The 26,698-nt window shown below is 51.8% G+C and overlaps 1 protein-coding gene across 1 annotated transcript; it reads left to right on the top strand.

The window, feature by feature from the left end:
* Nucleotides 1-564: 564 nt before the first annotated feature.
* On the top strand, nucleotides 565-17,934 carry LOC133342082 (chondrolectin-like). Its single transcript, XM_061551006.1, has 9 exons — nucleotides 565-626; nucleotides 1,751-1,878; nucleotides 5,084-5,247; nucleotides 9,724-9,890; nucleotides 11,049-11,212; nucleotides 12,910-12,963; nucleotides 13,875-13,940; nucleotides 14,781-14,883; nucleotides 17,382-17,934. The coding sequence occupies exons 2-9, from the start codon at nucleotides 1,806-1,808 to the stop codon at nucleotides 17,713-17,715; spliced, it is 1,125 nt and encodes a 374-aa protein (XP_061406990.1). The 5' UTR covers nucleotides 565-626; nucleotides 1,751-1,805; the 3' UTR covers nucleotides 17,716-17,934.
* Nucleotides 17,935-26,698: the final 8,764 nt, after the last annotated feature.

Genomic DNA, 26,698 nt, shown 5'->3' on the forward strand with positions numbered 1-26,698 from the left:
ACGGGGGCGGAGATGGGTTGGGGGGGGAGGGGAGATTTGGGGTGGGTGCGGTACGTGGGGGGTGCGGGCGGAAGAGGAGGCTAGGGGGGATGGGGTGGGATGGGGAGGGGGGAGGGTGAGAGGGATGGGGAGGGATGGGGAGGGATGGGGAAGAGGGGGATAGGGGGGAGGGGGAGGAGGGATGGGGAGGAGGAGGGATGGGGATGGGGATGGGGAGGGATGTGGAGGAGGGGGTAGGAGGGAGGGAAGTAGGAGGGATGGGGAGGGGTGAGGAGGAGAGGGATGGGGAGGAGGGAGGGTGAGAGGGATAGGGGGCTAAGGGGCGGGGGGAGGAGGGATGGGAAGGGGGGAGGATGAGAGGGATCGGGAGGGGGTAGGAGGGAGGGGAGGAGGAGGGATGGGTGAGGAGGAGAGGCGCGGGGAGGAGGGGGATAGGGGGGAGGGCAGGATGAGAGGGATGGGGCTAGGGGCGGGGGGAGCAGGGATGGGGAGGGGGCATGGGTGGAAGAGGAGGAGGCGTGGGGATGGGGTGAGGATGCGAGGCGTGCAATTGAGGACGGAGCGGCAGTGGCGTCCACAGGAGCTGCAAGTTGGCAAAGCGACTCGTGCAGGAGGGAGTGGACCAGGTTGCGTGCGGATGCGTTTTACTTGCACACATGGCTACACACTCTAGGCACATGTGTGTGTGCTACACGTGTACACACACACACCTGTGCAGATACACAACACGTGTGCTCACGTGCGCACATACACATGGACACAGCATGCGCATACGTACACTTGAATGCACACGCGCGCATGCACACATCACACACACATCACACACAGACATCACACACACACAGACACATACACACACAGACACACAGACACATCACACACACACAGACACACATCACACACAGTAACACATCACACACAGACACACATACACAGACACATCACACACATACACACACATACACATCACACACACACAGATACACATCACACACATCACACACATCACACATACACACACATCACACATACACACACATACACGCACACACATGTACATATACACACTTGTCACATACGCACGCGCGTAAACATACAAACATCCCCCGTATAGCCTTACCAGAATGTTGGGGCAAGTGCTGTTAGCGAGCACCTATGAAGGCCTGCACGGCACACGAGGGGTGGGTGGCCAGCACCACGCCCGACCGCCTTTGTCTCCCCAACGGCGATATTTGCGACACACCGCACCAGGTACTCATTTGAGGCTGAGTCGACCTAGGTTCAGATGATCGTCACTGATTTTGGCCGCGAGCGGGAATCAAATTCGGGTCGCCGGGTTCGTAGCGCAGTGCGCTAACCACTGTGCCACCGCTCCCCGTACACACACACGCGCATAGAGGTATTTACACACACACACAGACACACACAACTTAACGCAGCAACACACACGCAGAGCAGGGCGCGGCAGCTGCCCAGTGTCAACCCCCTAGGTCGACTCAACGGCTGGCAGCGGCGTTAGTATAATCACCGCCGGGGAGACAAAGGCGGCCGGACGTGGTGGTTGACCACCCCTAGCGCTGCTCGCTCACAGCACTTGCCCCTCCCCGACCCCCACTCTGTTGAAGGCTACACGGGGGATCTTTACCTGTGTGTATCACGCACGTGTCAGGCAAGTGGGAATCGAGAAGGGGGTAACCAGCACCCCCCTCCCCACCCCCCCCCCCTCGTGTTTCTTCCTTGATCCCCAAAGATCCCGGGAAACCCCCTCGGAGTTGGCAGCCGGGCTGTCTGCGGGGCCGCACGCGATGGGGTCTCTGGGAGTCGTCGTCGGAGTGTGGATCGTGATCCGCGTGGCCGCCTCACAGCGCCTCTTGAGCGGTGAGACGAGCGAGCGGTGTCATCGGTATCATCAGCAGCATCATCGGTATTATCAGCAGCATCATCATAATCACCGCCATCATCATCATCGGTATCATCATCATCATCGGTATCATCAGCATCATCATCAGAATCACCATCATCATCATCGGCATCATCAGAATCACCATCATCATCAGTATCATCAGCATGATCAGCATCATCAGCTGCAGCAGTAGCACCGGCGGTGTCATTGGGAGCACCAGCAGCATTACTCTGTGATCATCACCAGCAATAACAGCAGCATCATCAGCAGCGTCTACCATATCACTCCATCTCCCATTTCGCTCCATCTCCCATATCGCTCCAACTCCCATATCGCTCCATTTCTAATATCACTCCATCTCCCATATCGCTCCAACTCCCATATCGCTCCATTTCTAATATCACTCCATCTCCCATATCGCTCCATCTCCAATATAGCTCCATCTCCCATATCGCTCCAACTTCAATATCGCTCCATCTCCCATATCGCTCCATCTCCAATATCGCTCCACGCCCCATATCGCTCCATCTCCCATATCGCTCCACGTCCCATATAGCTTCATCTCCAATATCGCTCCGCGTCCCATATCGCTCCATCTCCCATATCCATGTCGCTCCTTTGGGCTGCCATTCCAATCCCCCCCCTGGCCATCAGCCGCCCGCCGTCCCTGGCCCTGGCGCGCGTCATGCACCACCGCGCTCGCCGTGCTGTCCGGCACCGTCGATGACGCGACACCAGTAGCGGCAGCAGCAGCGGTAGCGGCAGCAGCAGCGGTAGCGGCAGCAGCAGCACCCTGCGTGTGTTCTCTAAGCCGCGTGTCACTCGGCCACCGTCTCTCGGCGTCAATTGCGAGCATCCGCCTCTCTCCGTGCATCTTTGCGGATCGTTTCAATCGTCGTTCCATTTGCCGGCGGCTCGCGATGATTCTGTCTCTGCAGCCGCCGATGAGGTTCATGATGCTGATGATGATGCCGCTGCTGCTGCTGATTATTATTAAGGCGCCGCCGCTGCTGCTGCTGCTACTGCCGCAGCTGCCGTGATATCTGGCACGTCTAAACTCGAGCGGCGAACAAGTGTACGGTTCGAGCGCTTTTTGTTCGCGGCGATGATGATGATGAGCGGTACGCAGAGCGAAGCGTCTCGATGTGTTCCACACGGTGGATGATCGCGGACGCGTTGAATCGTCGAGGGCGTGGGGGGTCGGTCAACCCCGCGCACTCGGCTCTCACTCGAGGGCAGCCGTTTTAACAACAACAACATCAGCAACAACTTAAATCTTAAACAAAGTTTGGACGTCAAAATTGACGTTTTGAATACGGCGAGAAATGAGTGACTGTGAGATGCCTTGTTGACAACAGAATGTACAAACTGCATTGTTAAAGAGCGAATAAGGGGAGGAAATGAAACTAAACAGACGCGTTCCTTCCATCACCTATTTTCTTTATTAAGTCACTACGTGTGTTGTTGTTGTTGTCGTCTTGCGGGATACCCGCTGCTGCTGCCGCCGCTGCTGCTGCTGTGTTTGTGTACAAGTATAGAGTTGTGCGTGCGATTCCAACTATTGTGGTCAATGATACAAACAAATAAAAAATGCCTCTTCCAATTCTTCTTCTTCTTACCCGTGATGCATAGTCCTTAGCAACTCCACTGTTGGATGAATAGCTGAAGGGTGTTTTGACCATACTTCACCACGCTGGTCAGTGCGGGGGTTGTCGAAGGGAATTTGGGTGGGGGAGGTGGAGGGGGGCTTGGATCAGGATCGTTTCGCCACGGTGGCTAGGAGATGTTAACTACCTCGCCTGGTATACAGGAGCATCATGGGTTTGATACCGGCTCTGACGCCTGCTGTATATTTGGAGTTTGCGTGTCTCACTCTCTCATCATAATCACGGTGGCTAGGAGATGTTAACTACCTCGCCTGGTTACATGAGATCGTGGGTTCAAACCCGACCCTGACGCTTGCTGCTGTATATTTGGAGTTTTGTGGCGTCTCTCTCTCTCATCATCATCACGGTGGCTAGGACATGTTGACTACCTTTCAAGGTATGCAGGAGATCGTGGGTTCGAACCCGACCCTGACGCTTGCTGCTGTACATTTGGAGTTTTGTGGCGTCTCTCTCTCTCTCTCATCATCATCACGGTGGCTAGGAGATGTTGACTACCTCGCCAGGTATACAGGCAATCATGGGCTTGATACCGACCCTGACGCCTGCTGTATATTTGGAGTTTGCGGTCTCTCTCTCTTTCTCTCATCATAATCACGGTGGCTAGGAAATGTTGACTACCTCGCCTGGTCTACATGAGATCGTGGGTTCGAACCCGACCCTGACGCTTGCTGCTGTACATTTGAAGTTTGTGTCTCTCTCTCCCCAGTATTTGGCTGCTATATATTTCCACATGATAAGCCACTTCGTTGAGCTATCATTTGTGATAGCCAGGTCACTTCGGAAAAAGAGCTACATAGCTCAGTGGGGCTTTACCTGGCGAAAAAAATAAATTTTCGTTTTATTTTAGTTTAGGTTCAGATACCAGGCGCCACTGATGTTAGCCGTGGGTCGAGAATCAAATGCAGGCGGCCTGCGGGTTCTGAGCGAATCACCCCGCCATCGCTTGTCAAATGTTACCCGGACCGGTACTGGGCCTCCCGTAGATTAGCCTTAAAATGTGTAAACCTCCACTTGGTGAGACGTTGTCAACAACTGCTGATGTTGCTGCTGATGTTGTTGATGCTGCTGCTGATGTTGTTGTTGTTGATAGCGGCGAAGAATGTGCTGCTTCTGCTACCGCTGCTGTTGATGCCGTTGCTGTTGCAGCTACCGCTGCTGTTGGTGCTGCTGCTTTTGCAGATATCGCTGCTGTTGCAGCTGCTGCTGCTCTTCCCGCTGCTGCTGTTGCCACTACCGCTACTGTTGATACCGTTGCTGTTGCAGATATCGCTGCTGTTGCAGCTGCTGCTGCTGTTGGTGCTGCTGCTTTTCCCACTGCTGCTGTTGCCGCTACCGCTACTGTTGATACTGTTGCTGTTGCAGTTCCCGCTGCTGTTGCAGCTACCGCTGCTGTTGGTGCTGCTACTGCTGCCGCTACCGCTGATGTTGATGCCGCTGCTGTTTCCGCTACCGCTACTGCCGCCACCGCTGCTGCCGCCGCTGCCCCTGCTCACCGCGTGTCGCGCTGTCCCAGGCCAGGTGCTGTGCAGGCGCGGCGAGGCGGGGCCCTGCTACAAGGTGGCCTACCTGGCCGAGGCGTCGCGCCGGGTCGGCTGGAGGGAGGCGCGCAGGGCGTGCGAGGCGGAGGGCGGCGACCTCGCCAGCGTCGAGAGCGCTCACGAGCAGCGCGTCGTCGAGGTGCCCTCGCCGCCGTCGCGTTCATCAGCGTCGTTGGCTTGAACGTCGCCGTGTCGATGATCATCGCCGTGTCGATGATCATAGCCGTGTCGATAATCGCCATCGTCATCGTGTCGATGATCATCGCCGTGTCGATAATCATCATCGTGTCGATGATTGTCACCCTGTCGATGATCGTCACCATGTCGATGATCGTCACCATGTCGATGATCATCGCCTTGTCGATGATCATCGCCGTGTCGATAATCGTCACCGTGTCGATGATCGTCACCGTGTCGATGATCGTCGAAGTGTCGATAATCGCCATTGTGTCGATAACCATCACCTCCATCGTCGTCGTAGTCTCGATACTCATCATCGTCTCAATCGTCATCTCGATCTGACTTTCTGGGCCACTCCATGTAACAACCCCCTGTGTGTGTGTGTCCTGACTTCTGGGGCACGCTGCATAATAACAACCCCGATGTGTCCTGACTTTTGGGCCACGCTGCATAAGTAACAACTCAATGTCCCGATTCACGAACACGACACGGGGAGACTTCATCATCGTCATCATCATAGCGACAATTCACCCCCGCTCAGCTACTCCTGACACAATTCATCTCGCTCGATCATCCCGACATTGCATTGACAGCTGCTGCTCCACAATCTGCACCGGTGTGTTCTTTAATAATTTTCAGAGGGGGATGGCGGGGGGGCACTTTGGCTGATAAGACATCGCCAGGAGTAGTGAGGGTCGCCACACATTTTGAAACCATCGTTGGGTTTGACAGCAGCACGGTGACAATGATGATGGTGATGATGATGGGGGTGTTGTGAGAGAGACCGCAGGTCAGAGGCCGCACTAAAGGCCACCAGGGGCCCTCCAATGACCCGCGGGGCTTTGCAATGAAGAACGTTGCTCTGCAATCAACATTGGCCACGGGGATGAGATCCACATTATCTTAATTGCCGATGGGATCTCAAATCGCGTGTCTTGGGCGACCCCTAGTGTCCCAATCCCTTCGGCTACAGCGTCTCCATCCCCACCCCGCCCCTCCCTCCCACAGACATCGCCCCCAGTGGAGCCGAGAGCACCCATGAAGAATGGCCATTGCCAAAAAAGTTACCTGTTATACAGAGTGGGCCACAAGCCAGGTCACGTGAGGGTTGTTGTACAGGGTGGGCCACAAGCCAGGTCACGTGATGGTTGTTGTTCAGGGTGGGCCACTGGCCAGGTCACGTGATGGTTGTTGTTCAGGGTGGGCCACAAGCCAGGTCACGTGAGGGTTGTTGTTCAGGGTGGGTCACAGGCCAGGTCACGTGATGGCTGTTGTACAGGGTGGGTCACAGGCCAGGTCACGTGATGGTTGTTGTTCAGGGTGGGTCACAGGCCCGGTCACGTGATGGCTGTTGTACAGGGTGGGTCACAAGCCAGGTCACGTGATGGTTGTTGTTCAGGGTGGGCCACAAGCCAGGTCACGTGAGGGTTGTTGTACAGGGTGGGTCACAAGCCAGGTCACGTGAGGGTTGTTGTTCAGGGTGGGCCACAAGCCAGGTCACGTGAGGGTTGTTGTACAGAGTGGGTCACAAGCCAGGTCACGTGAGGGTTGTTGTTCAGGGTGGGTCACAGGCCAGGTCACGTGAGGGTTGTTGTTCAGGGTGGGCCACAAGCCAGGTCACGTGAGGGTTGTTGTTCAGGGTGGGTCACAAGCCAGGTCACGTGAGGGTTGTTGTTCAGGGTGGGTCACAGGCCAGGTCACGTGATGGTTGTTGTTCAGGGTGGGCCACTGGCCAGGTCACGTGATGGTTGTTGTTCAGGGTGGGCCACAAGCCAGGTCACGTGAGGGTTGTTGTTCAGGGTGGGTCACAGGCCAGGTCACGTGATGGCTGTTGTACAGGGTGGGTCACAGGCCAGATCACGTGATGGTTGTTGTTCAGGGTGGGTCACAGGCCCGGTCACGTGATGGCTGTTGTACAGGGTGGGTCACAAGCCAGGTCACGTGATGGTTGTTGTTCAGGGTGGGCCACAAGCCAGGTCACGTGAGGGTTGTTGTACAGGGTGGGTCACAAGCCAGGTCACGTGAGGGTTGTTGTTCAGGGTGGGTCACAAGCCAGGTCACGTGAGGGTTGTTGTTCAGGGTGGGTCACAAGCCAGGTCACGTGAGGGTTGTTGTTCAGGGTGGGCCACAAGCCAGGTCACGTGAGGGTTGTTGTACAGAGTGGGTCACAAGCCAGGTCACGTGAGGGTTGTTGTTCAGGGTGGGTCACAGGCCAGGTCACGTGAGGGTTGTTGTTCAGGGTGGGCCACAAGCCAGGTCACGTGAGGGTTGTTGTTCAGGGTGGGTCACAAGCCAGGTCACGTGAGGGTTGTTGTTCAGGGTGGGTCACAAGCCAGGTCACGTGATGGTTGTTGTTCAGGGTGGGTCACAAGCCAGGTCACGTGAGGGTTGTTGTTCAGGGTGGGTCACAAGCCAGGTCACGTGGGGGTTGTTGTTCAGGGTGGGCCACAAGCCAGGTCACGTGATGGTTGTTGTTCAGGGTGGGTCACAAGCCAGGTCACGTGATGGTTGTTGTACAGGGTGGGTCACAAGCCAGGTCACGTGAGGGTTGTTGTTCAGGGTGGGCCACAAGCCAGGTCACGTGAGGGTTGTTGTTCAGGGTGGGTCACAAGCCAGGTCACGTGAGGGTTGTTGTTCAGGGTGGGTCACAAGCCAGGTCACGTGATGGTTGTTGTTCAGGGTGGGTCACAAGCCAGGTCACGTGAGGGTTGTTGTTCAGGGTGGGTCACAAGCCAGGTCACGTGGGGGTTGTTGTTGAGGGTGGGCCACAAGCCAGGTCACGTGATGGTTGTTGTTCAGGGTGGGTCACAAGCCAAGTCACGTGATGGTTGTTGTACAGGGTGGGTCACAAGCCAGGTCACGTGATGGTTGTTGTTCAGGGTGGGTCACAAGCCAGGTCACGTGATGGTTGTTGTTCAGGGTGGGTCACAAGCCAGGTCACGTGAGGGTTGTTGTTCAGGGTGGGCCACAAGCCAGGTCACGTGAGGGTTGTTGTACAGGGTGGGTCACAAGCCAGGTCACGTGATGGTTGTTGTTCAGGGTGGGTCACTGGCTAGGTCACGTGATAGTTGTTGTTCAGGGTGGGTCACAAGCCAGGTCACGTGAGGGTTGTTGTTCAGGGTGGGTCACAAGCCAGGTCACGTGAGGGTTGTTGTTCAGGGTGGGTCACAAGCCAGGTCACGTGATGGTTGTTGTTCAGGGTGGGTCACAAGCCAGGTCACGTGAGGGTTGTTGTTCAGGGTGGGTCACAAGCCAGGTCACGTGAGGGTTGTTGTTCAGGGTGGGTCACAAGCCAGGTCACGTGATGGTTGTTGTACAGGGTGGGCCACAAGCCAGGTCACGTGATGGTTGTTGTTCAGGGTGGGTCACAAGCCAGGTCACGTGATAATTGTTGTACAGGGTGGGCCAAAAGTTAGCAGGTCGTGTGTTCGGTCCCGACCCTGACGCCTGGGCAACTGTGATAAATGAGCTTTATAGTCTAAATACAGATTCTGATTCTGTATCGTTGTAGTTGGCGTGTTCTCCCTCTCCTGGTGGTGGTGGCAATGATCTTTCTCCGGTGTTTCGACCCCACAATGAGAAACAACATGGATCTAGGTCGGTGTTCTTCATGGCAAGGCCCGCGGGCCACTGGCGGTCCCCCATGGTGGCCTTTAGTGAGGCCTTTTAGTGAGGCCCCCTCACGTGCAACCCCCCAACACAAAACACCACCCATCATCATCACCATCATCATCATCACCATCATCATCATCACCATCATCGTCATCGTCACCATCGTCACCATCATCACCATCAACACCACCATCATCATCACCATCATCGTCATCGTCACCATCATCACCATCACCACCACCATCACCACCATCATCACCATCATCATCACCATCATCACCACCATCATCATCACCATCATCATCATAATCATCATCACCATCATCATCATCACCATCATCATCACCATCATCACCATCATCATCACCATCATCACCACCATCATCATCACCATCATAATCATCATCACCATCATCATCATCGTCACCATCACCATCATAACCATCATCATCACCATCACCATCATCATCGTCATCGTGCTGCCGTCAAATCCAAAGATTGTTTAAAAATGTGTGGTGGCCCACACACTACTGATGACGTGGCGGGTTTAACGGCACATTTATATTCACGCAATCTAACCCCCCAAAAAACCTGTATTATGGATACAAATAATTCAGTTCAGTTTAACACGCGTATCGATTGTTTGGCTGCTGCTACTGTATACATTCCCACATATGATGATAAGCCACTTCGCTGAGCCATCATTTGTAATAGCCAGGTCGCTTCTGAAAAAGAGCTCTATAGCTCAACAGGGCCTTACCTGGTGAAATAAAAAATAATTAGTTAACCCCCCCCACCCCATTCTGTGTGTTTCTGTCCACAGGCGCTGGTGAGCGGCGTCGCTGGGGGGGCTGACGGAGACTTCTGGATCGGACTGCGGAGAGAGGATGGGGGCGCGAGGTCACGGCGGGGTGGGGGGCTCGGTGGGGGGCTGGTGGCGGCGTGCGAAGATCTGTACGCGTGGAGCGATGGCAGCCGAGCATCGTACCGGTGTGCAGAGAGACGCACGAGACGAGACTGCACCGATCTAGATCTCGCAGCACGAGATTACACTGATCTAGATCTCGCTGCACGAGACTACACTGATCTAGATCTTGCTGCACGAGGTCCCTTATTGCATGGCTGTCATTGCTCCCTTGACTTAATCCAATACGATCACAAACACTACTCATCAACCAAAATCCCGAACCCTGTGCCGAACCCAAACTGAAACCTCTAACTCGAAATCCTAACCCACACCCCGAATCTAAGCAAAATTCTAAACTCCATCCTTAACCCTAACCCCAACCCTATCTATCTATCTATCCGCACACATAGGGCTGCCAACTGTGACCGAAGCTATTCCGGAAAGTTTTTTTTAAATAATTACTAATTAATTTTCATTAAAAAATAAATCCCATTTTTTAAAATATCCCAGATTGCTTTCGCTAAAAGTCACCTGGAATAGATCGAATGTCAATTTGCTGGAGTCAACTCCCGGGGCGGATCCGGGATGGTTGGTAACTCCACGCAAGCCTCGGTTGGCCTCACCGCGCCCATGAACAAATCTCCCGTGGGCATCCCCACACCAAATGGGGCGCCACGGTGGCTAGGAGATGTTAACAACCTCGCCTGGTGTACAGGAGGTCGTGGGCTTTGATCCAGACCCTGACGCCTGTATATTTGTATTTTGCGTCTTGATACAGCAATCGTGCTGTGACGGTTCCACCTGAAGACGGAAGCTTGTGTTGCCTCCGAAACCTCGTGATTTTATTTTTTTTTTATTTTACTTTTTTATTTTTTTTATTTTTTACCTACGTGACTTTATCGAAAAAACCTAAGAATATGAATATTTTGCGTCTCTCTCTCACTCTCTGTCCCCGTGGTCGCGCGGATTTTTCCTTCCACATGAAGGATCGGCGTCACGCGTTCAGAGTATTTGCCCGCTACACATTCCCACGTGGTGATGAGAAGCCACTTCGCTGAGCCATCATTTTGATTTGCCAGCTCGCTTCTGAACAAAAAAAGAGCTACACAGCTCAGTGGGGAGAGGGGGGGGGCTTACCTGGCACAATAAAATATAAAGCGGGAATTCCTATTGTCCCGGCTGACTGACCGAGGTGGTAATTTTCATCACACTCTCTCTCCCACGCCCCCCTCCGCCCCAAGGAAGTGGTACGCGGACGAGCCGTCGTGTGGGAGCGAGGTCTGCGTGGTGATGTATCACCAGCCCACGGCGGCTGAGGGGTTCGGGGGACCCTACATGTACACGTGGAACGACGACCGCTGCAACATGAAGCACAACTTCATCTGCAAGTACGGCGGCGGCGGAGGTACGGGCGCGATCGTCACCATCACGGTGGCGAGGAGGTGTTGACTACCTCGCCTGGTATACAGGAGGTCGTGGGTTCGATCCCGACCCTGGAAATTGTATGTTTGGAGTTTGTGTGTCTCTCTTATCATCACCATTACGTTGGCTAGGAGATGTTGACTACCTCGCCTGGTATGCAGAAGGTCGTGGGTTCGATCCCAGCCCTGGCAACTGTATATTTGAAGTTTGCGTGTCTCTCTCATCATCATCATCACGGTGGCTATGATATGTTAATTGCCTCGCCTGGAATACACGAGGTCATGGGTTCGATCCCGACGCTGACGCCTGCTGTATATTTGGAGTTTGCGGTGTCTCTCTCTCCCCGTAGGTCGCGTTGATCTTTCTCCGGGGCCTCGGGTCTTTCCCCTCCACATTTAGAATCAACGTCACGCGTTTAGAGTATTTGGCTGCTGCTAGACATTTCCGCGTGATAAGCCACTTCGTTGAGCTATCATTTGTGGTAAATCGCTCACATAGCTCAGTGGGCCTAACCTGGTAAAAAAATTATTTTAAAATAAATAATAACAACAACTACAGCCCCACCAACTCTCTCTACCGTGATGATGTGAAGTGGTCAGGACCATCTGAGCGAGTCTCCGGGCTCTCTGCGAGTCTACGGTTAACTTGAGTCTGTGGGTCTCCATGCAAATGTCCGGGTCTCTCTGTGCGAGTCCGATGAGGCTGGTTGTTGGAATCACCAGCGGAACGTCGCACTCGAATTGTAAATATCGTGGGTTTACTCAGTGCCCGATTATCCTCGTAGCAAAAGTAGCTACATATGTAGTAGCTACATATGTAGTAGTATGTAGTAGCTACACGTGTAGTAGCTGCATGTGTAGTAGCTACGGGCCCCGCACTTTCAAGGGCCCTACGTTAAATGCTTTCAAGCTATCAATTCCGGTTCAGTGATTCTGCACTTGCTCTATTACTATAGTATTATACCGCCTTGGATTTTATGAACGACTGGGTGTTTAACGTTAGCGATTTGTCGTATTATCCGGCTGTATAGCAAACAAAAAAATACAATTACTTTACTATACAAGTTAAAAATGTGTGTTTTATTTTAGGGGTTTATTTATTTATTTAGGGCCCCTTTATAACATATGCTACAGGCCCCGCGCTCGTTTCATCCGGCACTGGGTTTACTCTCCAACGCACAACCCGCTTAGTGCTGAAGTAGTTCACTAATTGGGCACCTTCTTGTTGACGTGACAACCCTTACTAATTGGCCGCGCGGTTGGGTGATGGTTGCGGGTTAACGACACATTCACATTGGCGCGATCCAACCCAACAATTTTTCGGAGCTTTTATTCTGAAATCCTGAAGGTCGCCTCTACGCAAAAAGCCACTGGCGGTCAAACCTCGCGTCGCCACCACCACCACCACTACCACCACCACCACCATCCGGCAGAGGGGCGGGTGGGTGGTGATGCTTTACAAAACCCGGGGTCGGAACTTTCGGGCAGCCTCCTCAACCCCCGGAGACTACCCGGACCTCGCTCCGGAGCTGCTGATTTCGTTGCGTCGACTTTTGTTTTTATTTGTTCACCCCCCCACCCCCCCCCCCCCGGTGGTTCACCATCGCCCCCCCCCCCACCCCCCAACCCCGTGCGTGGCGTTCATCGGCTGATTCCCACCTCGCTCGTCGCTCTCCACCAGCAGGGAACGGAACGGCCGCATCGACGGCGACGACGTCTGCCCCCAACGCCTCCGGTAAACAAACGCAAGCAAAAAAAGAGAAAGCACGGAACGCATCTCGACTCAAAGGTCACCCGCTCCGCCGATGTGACCTTTCACCACCGTTTCCTCAATTTCGCCCCCGGGTGTAAATTGCCCCCCCCCCCCCTCTTGCGGCGTCCCGAGTGTCCGGTCGTGTCGTTACGCGAGAGCGCGATGTCGATAGCTTGAAAGAATTTAGTGCGGGGCTCTTGAAAGTGCGGGGCCCGTAGCTATGTAGTAGCTACTACGTACTACTACATGTGTATTAGTAGCTACTACATACTACTACATATGTAGTAGCTACTACATACTACTACATATGTAGTAGCAGCTACTACTACATATGTAGTAGCTACTACATATGTAGTAGTAGCTGCTGCTACATATGTAGCTACTTTTGCTACGAGGATAATCGGGCACTGAGTAAACCCACGATATTTACAATATCGCGCGTAGCCCTAAGATCTAAGACTGGTTGGGGGTGAGGGGGGGATGGGGACAACATTGTGATGGTGACGATGGTGACGTACGTACGTGTGTATGTGTGTACGGTGAACTTCTTTCGCGCCGTACGTAGCCAACCGTGCGAATCGGAGGTGCGGGGGGGGGGGGAAGGACAACAAACTAAACACAAAAAAAGTTCAAAGAAGTGAGTTTGTCGATCTAGATGATGATGATAATGATGATTTAAAAGTGCATCACAGCTCCCAACGGCTTCCTGATATCGGAAAGGAAGAACGTTCCAGACGGCCGCACGAGCAACAACGCATCGTGTGCCGTGCCAGCCTTCTTAAGACGCTACTCCCCTATCAGCACTTGTCCCAACGGTCTGCTAAGTCTTTACCGGGGAAGGGGGGTATCTTTACCTTTGCTTGTGTGTGTGCGTGCGTGCGTGCGTCACACAGACATTGCTCCCACGCCCCTGGCACCCCCAGGGCCTCCTGACCCCAACTTCGCCGCCGACGGATTTGGTGAGCACCAACTCAGCACTCCTCACCCACCTTCGCCACGCGTCGAACGAACACGCCGCCGGCTGACAAACACCCCCGGATCGTTGTTATTGCGCACGCGAAGCAATTTGGCGCGTGGCCGGGCTTTTCGCGACCGACATTGTTGTTGTTTTGTTAAAGGTTTAGATCGCGTAAACCCGCCACCACCACCACCCCACACGCAGGCAGGCAAACGAGTGAGGTTTGGCACGTGAACAAAAACGTGGCCAATTCGTGACGAGTGCAGCAACACCGGTGTGTCGGAGAGCAAATGCACGACATTTGGGGCCGTCCATAAATGACGTCACGCTGCAGCAGTAGCAGCAGCCACAGCAGCAGCAACAGCAGCAGCCCCAGCAGCAGCAGCAGTAGCAGCAGCAGTAACAGCAACAGTAGTAGTAACAGCAGTAGCAGCAGTAGCAGCAGCAGCAGTAACAGCAACAGTAGTAGTATCAGCAGAAGCAGCAGCAGCAGCAGCAGAAGACACGTGCTGAGCCACCACCACCACCACCCCCGCCCAGCGTGATCGTGTGGGTTGTCTCCTCTATGCTAGACTCAGCCTCAACTGTATGGATGCCGAACTTCCTTCGCACCGTACACAGCCAACCGTGACACGCGCGACTCGTTCACGTACGCTGGTGCGGTGTGTGTGTGTGTGTAAAACTTCGCGACCGGGGAGACAAAGGTGACCGGGCGTGGTTTGACGGCCACCCACATCCCTCGTGTGCCGTGCGGCTCACGCCACTTGCCCCCCTCCCCCCCCCAACAGTCTGTTAGAGGCTACACCGGCTGGGAACTTTGTCTTTGTCTTTGTCGAGGCAGGTTCCGTGCACCACCTCCTGTTTGTGGCGATTCCCGCGGTCCCCCTGGCGCTCATCCTGCTCATCGCTTCGGGCCTCCTCTGCGCACGCATCTTCTCGCAGTGGTGAGCGTCCCTGTGTGTGTGTCCGTGTGTGTGTGTGTGTATGTGTCCCTGTGTGTGCGTCCCCGTGTGTGTGTCTGTGTGTGTGTCCCCGTGTGTGTGTGTCCGTGTGTGTCTGTGTGTGTGTGTGTCCGTGTGTGTGTGTCCCTGTGTGTGTCCGTGTGTGTGTGTCCGTGTGTGTGTGTCCCTGTGTGTGTGTGTCCATGTGTCTGTGTGTTCGTCTGTGTGTGTGTCCGTGTGTGTGTCCGTGTGTGTCCCTGTGTGTGTGTGTGTCCGTGTGTGTGTCCGTGTGTGTGTGTCCCTGTGTGTGTGTCCGTGTGTGTGTGTCCGTGTGTGTGTCCGTGTGTGTGTGTCCCTGTGTGTGTGTCCGTGTGTGTGTGTCCCCGTGTGTGTGTGTCCGTGTGTGTGCGTCCCTGTGTGTGTGTCCGTGTGTGTGTGTCCGTGTGTGTGTGTCCCTGTGTGTGTGTCCGTGTGTGTGTGTCCGTGTGTGTGTGTCCCTGTGTGTGTGTGTGTCCATGTGTCTGTGTGTCCGTCTGTGTGTGTGTCCGTGTGTGTCCCTGTGTGTGTGTGTCCGTGTGTGTGTCCGTGTGTGTGTGTCCCTGTGTGTGTGTCCGTGTGTGTGTGTCCGTGTGTGTGTCCGTGTGTGTGTCCCTGTGTGTGTGTCCGTGTGTGTGTGTCCCCGTGTGTGTGTGTCCGTGTGTGTGCGTCCCTGTGTGTGTGTCCGTGTGTGTGTGTCCGTGTGTGTCCCTGTGTGTGTGTGTCCGTGTGTGTGTCCGTGTGTGTGTGTCCCTGTGTGTGTCCGTGTGTGTGTGTCCGTGTGTGTGTCCGTGTGTGTGTGTCCCCGTGTGTGTGTCCGTGTGTGTGTGTCCCTGTGTGTGTGTCCGTGTGTGTGTGTCCCTGTGTGTGTGACCGTGTGTGTGTGTCCGTGTGTGTGTGTCCCTGTGTGTGTGTCCGTGTGTGTGTGTCCGTGTGTGTGTGTCCCTGTGTGTGTGTCCATGTGTCTGTGTGTCCGTCTGTGTGTGTGTCCGTGTGTGTCCCTGTGTGTGTGTGTCCGTGTGTGTGTCCGTGTGTGTGTGTCCCTGTGTGTGTGTCCGTGTGTGTGTGTCCGTGTGTGTGTCCGTGTGTGTGTGTCCCTGTGTGTGTGTCCGTGTGTGTGTGTCCCCGTGTGTGTGTCCGTGTGTGTGTGTCCCTGTGTGTGTGTCCGTGTGTGTGTGTCCCTGTGTGTGTGACCGTGTGTGTGTGTGTGTCCGTGTGTGTGTGTCCCTGTGTGTGTGTCCATGTGTCTGTGTGTGTGTGTGTCTGTGTGTGTGTGTCCGTGTGTGTGTCCGTGTGTGTGTGTGTCCGTGTGTGTGTGTCCGTGTGTGTGTCCCTGTGTGTGTGTCCGTGTGTGTGTGTCCCTGTGTATGTGTGTGTGTGTCCGTGTGTGTGTGTCCCTGTGTGTGTGTCCCTGTGTGTGTCCGTGTGTGTGTGTGTGTTTGCCTGTGTGCCTGTGTGTCCGTCTGTTTGTGTGTGTCCGTGTGTCCGTGTGTGTGTCCGTGTGTGTGTGTCCGTGTGTGTGCGTCCGTGTGTGTGTCCGTGTGTGTGTGTGTCCGTGTGTGTGTGTCCGTGTGTGTGTGTCCGTGTGTGTGTCCGTGTGTGTGTGTGTCCGTGTGTGTGTGTCCGTGTGTCCGTGTGTGTGTGTCCGTGTGTGTGCGTCCGTGTGTGTGCGTCCGTGTGTGTGGGTGTGTCCGTGTGTGAGTGTCTGTGTGTGTGTCCCTGTGTGTCCATGACCTCCTGCCAGCCAGCCTTCGACAATTCACGTGGCCTCAAGGTGCACATGTCCTGGCACAAGCGTCGTGGTGACGTCACCGCCACTTAGTGGCGAATGGCGGTTGTTGTCCCTCACTCTCTGCATGTGTGTCTGCCTATGTTGTTTCCGTGCCTGTGTTTTATCCTTAATGCCTACCTGATGATGGTTGCTTGTGTTGCAACCGAAACGTCGTATTCTATTATTATTTGATTTTCGACGCGACTTTACCGAAAGAACCAAAGAGTAATTCCTGCAGTCGCAAAGCTTCGAATCGAGTTTGAGGTATCTACGACTTGGGAGCTGTAGTCAGGGCCGGATTCAGAGATGAAGTAAAAAGTTATTTCGTTTGTGAACGCTGAATTTTATTTGTTGTTATCCTTGTAAAAATCTATTTTAATTTTTTATTTAACTTTGTTTTCCTTTTGAAAATATTACTGGGGGGGGGTGGCATCACAGTAACCTGTAGCCAAGGGGTCCACACAATCTTCACCCGGCCCTGACTGCGGCGGCTGCATTTAGCGAAAGCGGAGTGACCCCCTACAGCGTTAAATGTTCGAGACCGTGAGCACAACGACGACGACGATGCGATCAGTCGCGAGAGTGAGAGGGCCCGCGATGCACAACAAGCGCGAGACAACTCAAACACAGCGCGCCCCACCTGACCGATCAATGCGCCGCGGTACATTCTGCGCCTTCCCGGCATCTCTCGCAGGCGCAGGAAAGGGCCTCACCAGAGCCACACGCCGCACCTGGCCAGCCTGTGGCTCTCTCCGGCACGGAGTCCAAGTCCCGACATCCACGGCGTTATCCGGGATCAGGCGACGGCGGCAGCGGCGTCGTTCGGCGCGCCTCCGGACGTCAGCTCGTTCCGTCGCCGCTCCGAGTCTCTGGGTCCCAGCGTTGGAGGTGGCGGTGGTGGTGGCGGTGGTGCTGGTGGTGGTGGCTCCAGCAGCAGCAGCAACAGCAGCAGCAACAGCAGCAGCAGCAGTATCTCGGGCCGCTATGACAACATCAAGTGCGGGGTCAGAGAAACGGCGGTGGTCTGACGAGAGCGTAAACTGTTTAAACGACTGAACAATTTCACGTTTATTTATTTTCAATTTTGTACTAGGCAAGGCCACACTGAGCTGCTACATAGCTTGTTTTCTCAGAAGCGACCTGGCCACAAATGATAGCTCAACCAAGTGGCTCGTCATCACGTGGCATTTCATAGCGGCCAAATACGCGGCTAAACGTGTGATACTCTTCGGGTTTTTCGGTAAAGTCACGTGGGTAAAAATAAATAATACAAATAAATAATAAAACTAATAGAAATAATAATAGATATAAAATAATAAATCACGACGTTTCGGAGGCAACACAAGTCTCCGTCATCAGGTGGGACCGTCACAGCTGAATTTACTGTATTAATTCACTTAATTGATACACTTGAGACAGTAAATTCAGCTGTGACGGTCCCACCTGATGACGGAGACTTGTGTTGCCTCCGAAACGTCGTGATTTATTATTTTATTTCTATTATTATTCCAAATATTTTATTATTTAATTTTATTATTTCTTTTTACGTACGTGACTTTACCGAAAAAACCTAAGAGTATGAATCCTTGCAGTCACGAAAGCTTCAAATCTAGAATTAAACGTGTGATGTTGATTCTAAATGTGGAGGCGGGTGGAAGGGGGGGGGGATTAAACGGAGGACCCGGAGAAAAATCCACGCGACCACGGAGAGAGAGACACCGCAAACTCCAAATATCTACCAGGCATCAGGCGAGGTAGTTAACATCTCAGCATCGTGGCCAGTGTATGTGACACAGGGCATCCACACTTTGATTGTATTTCCCACTGCAGACTTGTTTTCTCAGCCAGTGCGTGCGATTTGAGTTATGAAAGCTGTGCAGCGATAATAAAGAACGCGTCAATGAATCCTGTGCTGTACCGTCACCCGAACGCAGAGTCCAATTGTCAGACAGTCCAGGTCAAACCGGGAAGGGCGGTAACCCTCTCCTGTGAAAGGTGGTCAGTGGTAGCAGTTGCAACACTATCATCAGCTTCCCCTTCATCATCAAGTTGCAGAAAGATTGATGGATTAGCTGCTGCTGCTGCTGGATCATCGTCACAATCAGTTGCATAGTAGTCAGCAGCTGTTGGAGGATTATCTTCAATGATCATGATCATCATCATCAGCAGCATCGACGTAATTCGCATTGGCGTCATGAATCCCATCGGCAGCTGTAGCAGCAGTAGCAGCAGCTGTAGCAGAAGCAGTTGTAGCAGCAGCAATTGTAGCAGCAGCAGTTGTAGCAGCAGCTGTAGCAGCAGGAGCAGCAGCTGAGTTCGATTCCTGCTCACAGCCAACACCCAGTGACGATTATCTGTCATGAGCCTCCTCTAGGTCGACTCAGCCTCAAATGAGTACCTGGCGTGGTGCGTAAACATCATCACTCGGGAGACAAAGTCGTCCGGGCGTGGGTGCTGGCCACCCACCCCCTCGTGTGCCGTGCCGCCCTTAATAGCTGCCGCTCGCTAGCAGCACTTGCCCTAATAGTCTATTGAACGCTACACGGGGGATCTTTGTCTTTGGCTGCTCGCTGCTGTGCATCAGGGGTCGGCAGCTTGCGGCAGCGGCGGCTCTTGAAGGACCGCTGCTTCGTGCCGTTGTGTGTCGAGGCACACACGCCGCGTCAACCCCATAGGGTTCATACTCTTAGTTCTTTCGGTAAAGTCACGTAGGTAAAAAATGAAATTAAAATTAATAAAAAATAAAAACAATAAAATCACGACGTTTCGGAGGCAACACAAGCTTCCGTCTTCAGGTGAAACTGTCACAGCAAAAAAAACTGTATCAAGTGGAGAGAAGTCCCAAGAGGTACGGACCTTATATACTGGTTAAGGGGGGAGTTGTGAGATGGTCAGTACTGCTGCTGGAACTGAGCCTTTGTAATGTAGATGGAATATGTAGATAAGCCAGCTAGGATTAAGCCGGAAGCTTGTGTTGCCTCCGAAACGTCGTGATTTTTTTATTTTTTATTTTTTTATTAATTTTAATTTCATTTTTTACCTACGTGACTTTACCGAAAGAACTAAGAGTTTGAATCCTTGCAGTCACGAAAGCTTCAAATCTAGAACCCATAGGGTTCAACTCCGCGTTCTTGCACGGGGGAAATTGAGTTTGCAGGTCCACGCGCCGTGCAGCCGCTTGAATACGGGCAGTAACACGTTTTTGTTTTTCGGCTATTTGTGTTTCTCCATCGCGATGGGGCTTTGTAGGATGAACGATGATATTTCTAAGGGGCACGGGGTGACCAACGAGGTCTGAATTAGTCTGTAGTAAGGGAGGGGCACTGATAAGGGGTTGACAGGGATGTAGTAGTGTATAGTGTAGTGCATAGTGTAGTGTATAGTGTAGTGTATAGTTGTGTATAGTGTAGTGTATAGTGTAGTGTATAGTAGTGTATAGTGTAGTGTATAGTGTAGTGTAGAGTGTAGTGTATAGTGTAGTGTATAGTAGTGTAGAGTGTAGTGTATAGTGTAGTGTATAGTGTATAGTGTAGTGTATAGTAGTGTAGTGTATAGTATAGTGTAGTGTAGAGTGTAGTGTATAGTGTAGTGTATAGTGTAGTGTATAGTAGTGTAGTAGTGTATAGTGTAGTGTATAGTGTAGTGTATAGTGTAGTGTATAGTGTAGTGTATAGTGTAGTGTATAGTAGTGTATAGTGTAGTGTATAGTAGTGTATAGTGTAGTGTATAGTGTAGTGTATAGTAGTGTATAGTGTAGTGTATAGTGTAGTGTATAGTGTAGTGTAGAGTGTAGTGTATAGTGTAGTGTATAGTAGTGTATAGTGTAGTGTATAGTGTAGTGTATAGTAGTGTATAGTGTAGTGTATAGTGTAGTGTATAGTGTAGTGTATATGATGAACGTTGAGGTTAATAATGGGCACGGGGTGACCAACGAGGTCTGCATTGGTCTGTAAGAAGGTAGCGCACTGACAAGGAGTTGCCCGCTATGTTAAGGACCCACCGTCTCGTATTCGCATCGTTCATTGGTGAATCCTCGTCATCCCCGATGGGACACAAGGCCGCCACGACGTCACCTGCACTTATTCCCGTCTTCGTATCCACCACGTGGCATTGAAATATCGAGTTTTTTTTCTTAAATTTTTTTGCCCGGTCGAATTCGACCAAAATTTTTTTTGGGCTCTTCTCGATCTACATTTTTGTGCGTTTACCCAGCGCCCCTTCGCTCTGTACGAACAGATGCCACTCGCTAACAGCACTTGGACCCCCAAACAATCTTCTGAAAGCGATACGGGGGGGGTGGGTGGCGGTGTGTGGGATGGGCGGGGTGTGTGGGATTCTTTGCCTTTTACAGCAGCCGAGGGGAGGAGGCGGTGGAGGTGGCGGCGGCGGCGGCGAGGGGAACACGAGCGAGAGCGGCTGCGGGACTCTGGCGAGCGTGGCCGGCTCGGAGGGGCGCCGCGCCACCGACTCGTGGCCACGCCGCGCCGCCTTCTACGGCACCGGCGACGGCGGCCGGAGACTCGAAGGCAGCGGCGACTCCGGGTGGATCGACAGCGATGGCTGCTACTGAGAGTGACCGGGGGGGGGGGTAGGCAGGGGGGTTGACTTGCAGCTCCCACCCCGCGGACCCCCCCCCCCCCACCACCTAGCCCCTCTCCCAGGTAGCGCAGGCTACGAGTTCGAGGGGGCCCAACTTGACTAACCACCGGATTGTGGAGCTGTTTAAGCGGCTTGCGTTTTGCGAGCGCCCCCCCTACAGCGCTAAATGTTCGAGACCGTGAGCGCAACGACGATGCGGTTAGACAGGCGAGAGAGGAGTCTGTGATCTACAGTAGCCTGGGTGTGACCGTGCGAGACCAATCACAGTATTGGGGCCCCCCCTGATCGATTGCTGCACCCCTTGAGCTGTTCATGTAGTTACTACGTCACTGATAATGTAGTTACTACGTCACTGATAATGTAGTTACTACGCCACTGATAATGTAGTTACTACGCCACTGATAATGTAGTTACTACACCACTGATAATGTAGTTACTACATCACTGATAATGTAATTACTACGTCACTGATAATGTAGTTACTACATCACTGATAATGTAGTTACTACGCCACTGATAATGTAGTTACTACGTCACTGATAATGTCGTTACTACACCACTGATAATGTAGTTACTACACCACTGATAATGTAGTGACTACACCACTGATAATGTAGTTACTACGTCACTGATAATGTAGTTACTACGTCACTGATAATGTAGTTACTACGCCACTGATAATGTAATTACTACGTCACTGATAATGTAATTACTACGCCACTGATAATGTAGTTACTACGCCACTGATAACACTGGGCAACAAAAAAAATTCTGGCCTGGACTTTTGCAGCTGTTTTAGACTTATTTCAGGGCGCTGATTCCAAATCTGATCTCAGATTTGCTCTATCACATCATTTTTATGCTATCGGCATACCCCATTTTCATTGATTTTACCCGAAATTAACTCCGTCACTTATGATTGCAAGTTGTTGCGAGTCAGTGACTGCTTTAGTGTTAAAATATGGTGCTGTATTTTGAGGATAGTGTGTTTATAATATCATTTTATGTAGATATCCACATCTATTTAATATTTTCTTCTGCAGTTTATATTCAAAATGCAATATTTGATATCTCAAAAACCTGATGTGATAGACAAAAAAACTGATGCCAGATTTGGAATCAGCACCCCAAAATTACCTTCAAACCGTTGGAATACCTTATGCCAGAAAAAGTGTGTTGACCAGTGATAAATAATCGAAAACACAAATTAAGTTCGACAACTACTTTGTTTCATCAAACCCCTATGTATGTATTAACATTATACATTTTACAACGACTGCGAGATGAGACCGCCAGTGACGTCGTTCCCTTCCACGCAGCTCCCTGATTTCATACAAGAGACTGCCGCTCGGCAGGCAGCTGAAGTTTAAAGCACGGAGTTGACTTCCCCGAACTGCTGGGATGAGGGTTAAAGGTTGACATACTCACTGGAAAATATCCGTAACCGCTGAGCGGGAGGGGGTGGGGATATATTGATCCACGTTCGTTTGCCAAGGGAAGCAATGAGTCATGCAGGCCTTCTCAAGCAGTCGGGCAACGGTGGTGACTAGGCAGGTGACTTCTGCCTGTGATCCAGCGCTGTTGCAGGAGGTAGCAGCAGCAGCAGCAGCAGCGAGGGTTAGTGGATCACGGTGGCTCGCGTTGTTGTGAAACTCCCCTTCTCACCGCGGGTGGACGTGGATGAGGTGCCGTAGCCCTGGCTCGCCAGGAGATGACGGTACTTCTAAGCCGTCGGTTTTTACGACCAATATTATCCATAATAGAGGGTTTAAAAAGAAAAAAAAACCCAAATGATACGCGATCTAATCCAGAAAAAGCTATCGGTTATAGAGAAGGCTGTGCAGTGAAAGTGTGTAAATCTCGGGTCTTCATTCTTGATTTGAAGCTTTCGTGACTGCAGGAATCCACACTCTATGGTTCTTTCGGTGAAGTCACGTAGATGGAAAATTCATAGATCACGACTTTTCGATCGCAACACAAGCCACCGTCTTCAGGTGGGAGAGAGAGAAAGCGATTAAAGCATGGTCTTATGTAGGCCTAAGATGGGTGCATCCTAGCACCCCCCCCTCATACCCCGAGGCTGCTCGAAATCTCGGGTCTTCCTCTTTACTCGCGCACGTTAACGCTCATTCGACAGGGGCGTCATTTGCCCAGGAGGCGGGGGGGTGGCAATGTTAGCGAGGTGCTAGTGAAGTGGTGGACATGGCACACGTGGGAGTGAGGAAGGGGAGCTTCGGGGCCTTCCAGCTTCCTCGGTAGCTTCAACAACAATACCACCAACAACCGCCATTCGCCCACACTGACCACGGCGCTTGTGCCAGGCTACGTGCACGTTAAGGCCACGTGAAGCGTCCCGCTGGCAGGAGGTCACGGGATAGACCCAGCAGGTGCCATGCGTTGGCTGACTGAGATGACTGGTAAGATGCACACCAGATGTGCCCCCTGCTGTGCCAACTGTTAATAGAACCTGCCATAATGCCTGTGAATCTCTTAAAAAAAAGAGAGAAAAATCCTGGGGCTACAATACGTGCTTGCATGTGTGACTTGATGTTGCAACATTTAATGCTGGGATGCTATGCATAATTGGGAAAATTCTACGTCATTTGTATATATATACCTATATATATAAACAAAAACCTAATAAAGTGTTATTTAAAAAATATATATATTTCTGTAGAAATGTATTTATAACCGCCTCGTACTGACTACCACACGCAGTCGTCTCTTGCCACAGAATTGAACCACCGTGGTTCATGCGTTTGTATAAATAAGCCCCCTTTTCTAGATTTGAAGCTTTCGTGACTGCAAGGATTCATATTGTTAGGTTTTTTTCGGTAAAGTCACGTGGGTAAAAAATTAAAATTAATAAAAGTAAAATAAAAATAAAATAAAAATCACGACGTTTCGGAAGCTTGTGTTGCCTCCGAAACGTCGTGATTTTTATTAAAATTTTTCTTTTACTTTTATTTATTTTACATTTTTACCTACGTGACTTTACCGAAAAAACCTAAGAATATTTGCCCCCTTGTGTCAATCCGCTGCCGGTTGAGGGGGGCCCATGCTTTACCACACCGGTGAATGCGAGTTGGAAGGTCACGTGGCTCTCCCCCGCAACTCAAAACAGCTGTTATTATAAGAACTAGGTTGTTGGGGGGCGCCTATAGCGTCACGCACCTGGGGGGGGGGGGGGGTTAGACATTTGTGACGATGTGTGACGAGGGGGGGGGGTTGAGAAATGTGACGTGACATCAAAATGCGCAACTTTAAGTAAATATAGAATTGTCAAAACAACACGAATTGTTATAACAACACTCCTACAACATCAGAGTGCAGCGTTACATTAAATACGCACTACAATAGTTTAAAGCGATTTGAAGTAAAATGGAAATATGTTTTTTTTGGGGAGGGGGGGCAAAGCTTTGTGACGTCATCTTTGAGGGGGGGGGGGTCTGACTTTGTGACGCCGTGTGACGAGGGGGGGGGTCAAAAATCGTCCAAAATCGCGTGACGTCATTTATGGACGCCCCCAAAGGTCGCTTCTGAAACAAGAGCTACATAGCTCAGTGGGGTCTTTGCCTGATGAAGTAAAACATCGTTTAGATTCTAGATTTGAAGCTTTCGTGACTGCAAGGATTCATATTCTTAGGTTTTTTTTCGGTAAAGTCACGTAGGTAAAAAATTAAAATTAATAAAAGTTAAATAAAAATTAAATATTTTTATTTTATTTTACTTCTATTAATTTAAAATTAATAAAAGTAAAATAAAAATAAAATATTATTATTTTATTTTTATTTTATTTTACTTTTATTAAGAGTTTAGTTTAGTTTTGGTCACCGGGGTGCCCAATCAGGCTACTTTGGTCACATGCCGCAGACAGTCCGTACCAGAAAGTAAAAACACGACTGGAAAGCGAATTTCCAAACAAAACTTTAAGAATAACAATAATAGTGACGACGACGACAAAGATGATATTCGGAAACACGAAAATGACGATTGATACGCAATTTTTGTTCTGTTGCTAGAATTCACATCCCAAACAAAGTGAAACCGACCGTGTCACGAGAAGGGTTCACGCACTTTAAGGTTGTACAACACTGCCACCCAGCGGTTCGCTGTCACCACGCGTCGAATCAGTTATCCGCTGCCAAGATCGACTTCGAGAATGTTTATTGAACGTTCTTTCGCAAAAACCCACGCGTATCGTCGGCTAATGCAACGTCTGAAGATGGCACAGGAGCACCTATTAAGGTCAAACACGCCGCACAAGGAGGGGGGAGGGGTGGGTCGTGTGATCAGCAACCACGCCCGGTCGCCTTTGTCTCTCCAGTGCCGATGTTGTTGATACACCGCACCCGGGGAATTCCAGTTAAGGCTGAGTCGACCTAATTGAGGTGCAGCACCGGCCCGGAAATCACTCGCCGCTCACCATCGCCGTTTGCCGGGAATGGCATCGGGAAAGCTGCGATCGCTAACCGCAGCACCACCGCTCCCCCCCTCCACCACCACCACCTTCCCCTCCATGCACTAACACACCTGACCACGTGGTGGCCGCACAGACCTGACCACGTGGTGGCCGCGTTGACGTCCGCTCTGCATCTTCGAACGTCTCCCCGAGGCCCCTGACGTAACGACAGGAACGACGGTGACAAGGGAGGAGCGGTGGCGCAATGGTTAGCGCGCTGCGCTGTTCGCAACGGCAAAACCCGAGTTCGATTCCCGACCAGGGCCAGCGTAAGTTGCGAGTGAGATCTGTTGCCGCGCTGAGTGGCTTCTTGATTTGGCGGCGTGGTAATCGCTTCTACAAATCGATAAAAAAAAAATTGTCCACGAAAGCCACGCTATATAAAGCCGAAATTTGAATGGAATAGAAAAGTCGTAGGGGTCATTGTCACGAAAGTCATGCCGCTATACATAGGCGGTCGGATTTTAACTCGTTAATGAATGTTAATACAAAAATGTATTGTTTATAAATTGATCATTCACAAATTAATTGATCATTTTTGTATCGTAATTTATTACGAGTTGTGATGTATTATTCACGTGGGGGAGGGAACCCGCGAGGGTGCAACGCTCTATCCCCCACCCACCCGCCCGTACAGACGGAATAAACAGATGGCGATTAGTCCACACTTGCTGCTGCACTGCCTTCTGCTGGCGTGGTTCAAGCACGCTCAGACAACCTCCGACACTGCGCGGGAGGCATTCATCCAGCAGTGGAGCGAGAGAAGAATATCGAGCAGCCAACAGCCGTACGCGTACCGACCACGAAGCACGAACCAACAAATACCGGCATCTCATCAGCGTACTCCTGCATCTGCATCTCACCTGTATCGCAGCACCCGCTCGGCCGATTTTGCGTTCCAGGCAGAGGTCGCAAACGGGTTTTGATTCCTTACACGTACCCGTACCCGG

The sequence above is a fragment of the Lethenteron reissneri genome, chromosome 13 (assembly GCF_015708825.2).
Source record: "Lethenteron reissneri isolate LAM-NWPU_2019-01 chromosome 13, ASM1570882v1, whole genome shotgun sequence".
NCBI classification, from domain to species: domain Eukaryota; kingdom Metazoa; phylum Chordata; class Hyperoartia; order Petromyzontiformes; family Petromyzontidae; genus Lethenteron; species Lethenteron reissneri.

What these genes read in the sequence shown, in the direction of transcription:
- LOC133342082 (XM_061551006.1), top strand. Translation starts at nt 1,806, where the DNA reads ATGGGGTCTCTGGGAGTCGTCGTCGGAGTGTGGATCGTGATCCGCGTG. An exon ending in GGCAGCCGAGCATCGTACCG is followed by an intron (nt 9,891 to 11,048) that starts GTGTGCAGAGAG and finishes CTCCGCCCCAAG; the next exon opens with GAAGTGGTACGCGGACGAGC. An exon ending in CTTCGCCGCCGACGGATTTG is followed by an intron (nt 13,941 to 14,780) that starts GTGAGCACCAAC and finishes TTGTCGAGGCAG; the next exon opens with GTTCCGTGCACCACCTCCTG.